The sequence below is a fragment of the Thalia democratica genome, chromosome 4 (genome assembly GCF_965202585.1).
Source record: "Thalia democratica chromosome 4, ktThaDemo2.hap1.1, whole genome shotgun sequence".
Classification (NCBI taxonomy): domain Eukaryota; kingdom Metazoa; phylum Chordata; class Thaliacea; order Salpida; family Salpidae; genus Thalia; species Thalia democratica.
Window position 1 is genome coordinate 29,827,477 of NC_139168.1, and position 7,131 is coordinate 29,834,607.

General features: G+C 32.1%; 1 protein-coding gene across 1 annotated transcript; it reads right to left on the bottom strand.

Annotated features, from left to right (window-relative positions):
* Positions 1-2,272: 2,272 nt before the first annotated feature.
* LOC145833224 (kelch-like protein 40) lies at positions 2,273-6,894 on the bottom strand. Its single transcript, XM_082940417.1, has 2 exons — positions 6,772-6,894; positions 2,273-3,944 (listed from the first exon to the last, which is right to left on the bottom strand). The coding sequence occupies exon 2, from the start codon at positions 3,932-3,934 to the stop codon at positions 2,273-2,275; it is 1,662 nt and encodes a 553-aa protein (XP_082796543.1). The 5' UTR covers positions 3,935-3,944; positions 6,772-6,894.
* Between the last annotated feature and the right edge of the window lie 237 nt (positions 6,895-7,131).

A 7,131-nucleotide genomic window follows, 5' to 3' on the forward strand; every position in this document is an offset into this window, starting at 1 on the left:
CCTCCTGGCCCTAACTGAGACCCTAGCCCTAATAAGTGCAAAAGTAACAACTGAACCTTTCCCGTATTTTTGTATAAACTAAATGTGAAGTAGCATTAGTTCTTAATGTTAAAACGTAGTTATTTTTGCAGTATTCAACTTGTTTCTATATTATAGGCTAAACTATTTAAAAAAATTTTCATATTAGAAAAATATTGATAAATTTCATAGCTGCAACATTTCATATATAATTAGTATACACGTTTTTAAAGTTTATAGTCTTTTTTTCTTTTGGTTAAAATACCTTTAGCTAACTTGCTCTAATTCTTTTAAGTTAGCCAAGAATAAGTTCTAAACTAAGCCCTTGGCTTGAATTGGCCTTCTTAAATATTATAAGAAAAATTATGCTAGCTGATAGAGAACCTTTTTTGTACTTTATGAATAATTATGTTTAATTAAAATAAAACTTTAGTTAGGATAATATTTAAAAAGCAAAAAAAAAACATTTTAAACTTTTTAAAATCAATTTTAGCATCAAGTCCGAGGCAAGAATTCACAAAAAAAAGTTATTTAATTTACGGTAATTTGGTTCAAATGGAACTTTTTTGGTTATATTAAGAAAAGTTTCCGCTAACACTTTACTGGATGTTTTCATAAACATAATTTTTTTAATTTATAATATTTACTTTATTAACCCAACACTTGATTTGGAAGGGAGTTGTTCGCGTGTTGGAACTGAGCGAGGCCCATAACCTAATCATGACAATTCAACTTTTTCCAGGCTTTTCGGCAACCCTGATAATATCATAATTGTGACCATTAATTTAAAAAAATCAATTCCATTTTATGTTAATTTTAAACAAACACATTTCAATATTATATTCTACACAGTAAAATTCCAACTTTACTATAATCTATTAATTTTTAAAATTTAAAAAACTTGCAGTAAATAAAAATTAAGTTATGTTTTATAAGTTTGTGTTTAATCATTTTTATATAACTTCATATATACATCAAATTGTTTAGTAAAAGTGTATCAAATTTTTTGTCTAACCTATTTAATTTTTTTTAATGCTGATTGCAGGACTTTATATAAAGTTAATGTTTTTTAAGTAACCCTATTTTGATGCAGTGGGTTTCTTAAAAATTTCTACTATTTATTCATACTACTTGTATAGTGTTAAAGTTTAAAGCACAACTTTTTTTTTCTTTAGTCAAGGAGTGAAAAACTAGGTTTTTTAATAGGTTTAAAGCCTTATAAAAAAATTAATTTTCGACAACATAAAGATTAATAGTTTTCATCCTATACTGTTCGTGCTTAATGGGCAACACTACTTAAAACCTGAGATTTAGTAAGCCCTAAAATGTATCTATACTTTCTATCAATTAAAACGTTAATTTGTATGTAAAAAAATTATACGTTATTAGTAAACTTGTGGACAATTTAAGCTTTTTGAAAATTATTAGCAGTAATCAATAAATGAAAATATATAAGTTTATAACTTCCATATTTTGAAAATACAAATGAATGAATTTTTTAACTGATTCAATAGAGATTGTTCCTAATTTTTTTTTAACTAACTACTTAAACGTAAAAATGCTTAAAATATTACAAGTTTATTGAAACAGCTTTAAAAATAATCTTCGTTAAAGTCATCTTTATGTTAAAACTATTATCAGAATTATGTTAAATCGAATACATTTTGTTTAATAACAGTTTTTATCTATTAATTCAGCAAAACAAAAGTCTTTATTAAAAGATTTGTATAATCAATTAGTATCACTTTTCAAAAAAGTTAAAAAAGTACGTTCAAGATGCACTTATCTTATAGTAAACACACTTACTAAAATTTTCTATTAACAGTGTGTCATAAATAATATTCAAAATTCATTTAACTTTAACGGATCTATTGTACATTAAAAATTATACTTAATTTAGCCTAACCTTGACCTAAAATTGAAAGTTAAATATTATAAAAGCAAACTACTGAATATACCTAAAACTAAAATATAACTACACAACCAATGTACTATTCGAAACATAAAATTAAAAGTTTATAAAATATTCTTTAAATGTAACGCCAAATCAAAAAAATGACCAAAGTTACTATTTTAAAGAACTTATTTTAACTACGTAATAAGTGAGTTATTCAAAACTCCGCTTTCTTGTTATAAAAAATACTAAATGACCTACTTAAACTTTACCATCAATAAAAAATAACCATCAAAATACCAAACATTTTTTGAAACAAAACTGTCATTTTCACCTACTGTTTGTGTTTTACCTCCAACATCACCTGTTCGAAGTGGCGACGTAGCAGCAGGATTTGCTCAGCTTCAGGTTGTGCTCGCACACCATCTCGAACCCTGCCCCCTCCTCATCGCCGTCCCAGCACTCCACCTGATTCTCGCCGACCACCCACACCTTCCCCTCCGCCCCCACCGCGCACATTTCCACCGTCGGAGCGTTGATCGCGCACTCCACCCTCCTCCACGAGCCACTTCCCATTTCGTACACTTCCACCGACCTCAACAAGTTCCCGTTAGCGTCCACGCCGCCAACCACAACCAGCCGCTCCCTTTCTCCCAGCACCGCCGTCTGGTGGCGGCACCTGGCCGTGCTCAAGGGCGCCACCGCGTCGTACTTGCCGGTCGCGGTGTCGTACACGAAGCAAGTGTCGGTCACCTCCCCGCCGGGCAACCGTCCCCCGGTGAAAAAGAGCTTTTTGTCGTGGACGGCGCAGGCGTGGTCGAACCTCGGGAACCGGTTCTCCTCCCGCACCTCGACGCAGAAGTTCCTGGCCAGGTCGATGGTGGTCATGCCGCCGTCCAACGTCATCCTGAACTCCTTGACGTCTTTTATTCCGCCGTGCGCGTACAGCGTGTTGCCGACCAAGCCTCCCGCGCCGTACGCGCTGATCTTTCGTTTGAGCGCGAACGTCTGGCAGTGCAGGTCCTCCGCTATGCGCACTCGCCTCAGGTACGAGCCCCTGACCGCGTAGAAGAAGCAGCCGGTTTGCGCCGACAGAACGTTCGCGGTGGTTTCGAAATGCAGCACGTCTTTTTTCAGCACGTCGAACGTTTTTCGCGCCAAGCAAAACTCCACCATCGAATGGCGCTGACCGTCGGCGTTGAGCACGACAAGCTTCTTTTCCTCGAAACTCTCGGCGTCCGCTTCCTTTTTGGCGTTGCTGCTGACCATGGCGTAAACACGCTTCTTCGTCTTCTTGCACTTCATCAGGAACTTCTCCGAGTCGAGCATGCGCTTGAGCAGGGCGTGGTTTATGCGCTTGAAGTCGACAAACTCCAGCAGCCGGTCCCCTCGCTCGCCCCTGGCCTCGTAGTCGTGCGAAACCCAGTTCTTGACCGCCTTGAACCTGAAAAGGTGCGGCACGACGAAGCCGTACGACAGCCGCTCGTCGAACATCAGCTCGAAGAGGGCGCGCAAAACGTCGAACTTCAACTCGACGAACTTCACGGTTGCGAGCAGCGCCTTGAAGTTCTGGCCGATGAACTCGACGCACGCCCGCGCCACGTCCCTGAACCTGGTGACCGTCTGGCTGATGGTGAACATCTGAAAGCAAGTTTGCTCGCACAGCTTGTAGTTTATGAGGTAGTCCAGGCACATTTTCTGCGCCAGCTCCACGCCGAGAGACTCGGCCGCGCTCAGCACCTTTCCGACGTTGGCGGCGTCGACGTCGATCTCGGACGTGTAGCAGAAGTCCAGGACGGTTTCGAGGATGTCGACGTCGAGGTCCAAGTTAACGTTTCGGCTCTTCTGGTAGACGATCTCCTCCTCGAACAACTTGGACAGCGAGGTCAGGACGAAGCTGTGAGCGTGGAACTCTTTCTTCCTGCAAACGATCCGCACGTCGCACAGCCGTTTCCCGCCAAAATAGTCTTCTTTCAGCTTGTCGATGAGCAGCTTGTGCAGCGAAGTGTCGTTTAGTTTCATTTTTATTTAACTGAAAAACAACATTATTTTCATGAAGAAGTCATTAACAAGATATTTTTTATTTTTTAGAAATTGTACAGCAAAAATTAACACAAGGGAAAGTTTAAATTATAAAACAGTCTTAAATATACTTTAACATCACAAACACAGTTTTATTTTAGTGAAAACTAGCAACTAAATTAATATAAGCAGCATCACGTAAAAACATCTTTTATCAACAAAGTAAATCGTCAAGTTTGTAAACTTTTTTATTTCTATAAGTTTTTCGGACTAACTTATTATCTACCAAAACAAAATCATGCAGTGAAATATAAACTCAAATCAATCAGCAAAAACATTTAAGTTATTTTAAAGTAAATTATTTTTGTACATAACAAGGTGGCCAAATATTTTTGAGAAATTTTTCCAGGTTTTCGAAAGTACACGTTTTTGAGTCGATTTTTAGTTTAAAGTTGAGCTTAAGGTTAAAACTGTTTTAAGTACTGTAACTACATTTAAAATATACTGCAAAGCTACTTTAAATGTATTTTTATATCAAATAAATTTTTGATGATGACAAAAATTTTTATTTAGATGATATATTTTTCGTGTCAAATCAAAATTTTACTCATTACATGTAAAAATTGTTTAATTTCCATGTTTTTTAGTAACTTTTGTTTAAAATTCCAAGTTTTTTAAAGATTTTCTTCAAGTTCCAGTTTTTTTTAAAGTTCTTAAATTCCAAGTTTTTCCAGGACTCCAGGTTTTTTGGCAACCCTGTAATACTCTATTTTTCTAATGTATTGGTTAAACTTAAGAAAACTGAAGTTAAACTTTTTTTTCAATACGCAAGCTAAACACTTGAAAAGTTTTTGGGGTATTTATAGACTTTGTTTAAAACCAAAGCTAGTTTAGAATTCTATGTTGATGAGTTTAAAAACTTTACTTTTTTTTTGAAGTACTGCATAAAAAAAATTTGTAAATGTAACATTTCCTACTTAAGATTATGGTTCTATAAGATTGTTATTAATAAAAAATCTGGAAAAGCAACAACGTTTATATGGAAAACTCATTTTTGTAAAATTATTAGCAATATTTTTCAATACAATTACAAAGTTATTAACATTGACTTTAAAGTTTTCAAATTTTTGAGTTATGCATAAAAAAAGCTACTAAATAATAAAACAAAACATCTACATCTATTAACCATTTTTAATAACATTTAACAAATAATAGAAACAGGGTTGTCATTCTAGGCAAAACAGCCTATGTTTTTAATAAAATTTAAAAAGTAAAGCAGTAAGAGCATAATATTAAAAAATATTGTTAATTAATTTAAAACATTTTTGAAAAATCTAATATTAGCAAACATACTTTATATATAGAAGAAAATACATAGTATTAAATAACAACAATATTTCAAAAATTTATTTCATAACTATTCAAATAACAAAAAACCGTATTTTGACAATTTCATGTAAAATATTTTAGAGAGGGCTACATCTCAAAAATAAGAAGTGCTCATGTTGGTCTAACTTAAAAGATTAAAGTGATAAAAAATATAAAAAAATGAAAAAAACTCATAAATACTAAAAGTTACAATTATCTTATTAATTTTTATAATTTATTTTAGGTATATTTCAAGTTTTTTAAATTTATAAAAAATTAAAAATACTTATGTAGGTGATATTAAGGTAAAAATGGTATTTCTTTTACATTTTGAATGTTTTTTAAAATAGATAAATCAAAATAACCCAGAATTAACAGAAACTGAATTGTCAGAATCTGAATTGTTGTATAAAAATTAGACTGCTATTTAAGAAAACCTCACTAGTATCAAACTAGCCTGAGTTGACTTGAGTATGTGGCAACTCTGTACAAAGTATTGATATGTGTATTAAAAAACAAATTCATGAAAATTGTTCTAATATCAAATACAGTAATTAAACTAACATAATTTCACAAGCATAGTTATAATTATTTTTTCAACCAAAACCATTGTTATTTTAACTTTTAATTTAAGTAGCTTCTTAATAAAATATAACATCTTTTTTTTAATATAGAAACTAAACTATAATTTTTTTATATAGTTAAAAAGTGGAACATTTGAATTGTCTTGATTAACTTTATTTGTAAAATTTCAAAAAGTGTATCTATATTTAACCATAGTTGCCATTGATCAAGCTGAGAAAAATTTCCTGACTTTTTACCAAAATTTTCCTGACTTTTCTAAATCAAACTCTTAAATTAAACTTATTCTAAAACACATAATCTAACACTTGAAACTATATAAAGCTTTCAATCTTATTTTGATACATGTTAAAAACAACAGTTTTTTGCTGAATTCTATCATTGAACTTCCAGTACATCAATCAAACCATCTGTGTATGATTGATGTTTGTAATAAACAGCTCTATCAGCAAAATACTTGTATTATTACCTTATAAACACAGCTTGTCTGAAAAAAGACACATTTTTTTAGCATTTCCTAGCATAAATGTATCTAGATAAACAAACGACATATAAGGAACTTTTACAATTAAAACCTTGAATTAATAACGAACTTTCACAACTAAAATCTTAAAACAATAAGAAATTTTTACAGTTGAAACCATAAAACAACAAATAGCACAATTTTTTAGAATTTCCTAGCATAAATGTATCTAAATAAAGAAACGACATATAAGGAACTTTTACAATTAAAACCTTAAATCAATAAGCATTTTTACGACTCAAACCCTAAAACAATAACGAACTTTTACAGTTAAAACATTAAAACAATAAAGAACTTAATCAATTACTGTTTTTTAAATGTATGTACTAAAATTTATTTTCTCTGTTTTTTATTAGCACTCAACCTCTTCATCTAATGAAGATATGGTTTCCTTCATCTGAACTGCATTCCGCTTCATTTTCTTGGCAGTTAAAATCATTTGCCTCATTTTATTTAAATCGCTCTCATCTGCTGCCCCTACACTTGTTGAAGAGAATCTTTTCTCTAAATCAAGCCACAACTTTTGGGCTTCATTTCTTTTCTTTTGGCACTCATTTATTTTTACTTTTATTAATAAAATATTTCCTTTATCATTTAGTATAAAATTTGTAACAGATAAATATACTCTTATTTACCTTAAAAATTTAAGTTACTCTAAAAAAATACATAGTTACTCTACAAAAAATAATAAGTAAACTTAATCTTGGCATATACCTCTCTTATA

Bases quoted from the DNA above. Each gene is read 5' to 3' on its own strand.
- LOC145833224 (XM_082940417.1), bottom strand. From the start codon at position 3,934: ATGAAACTAAACGACACTTCGCTGCACAAGCTGCTCATCGACAAGCTG.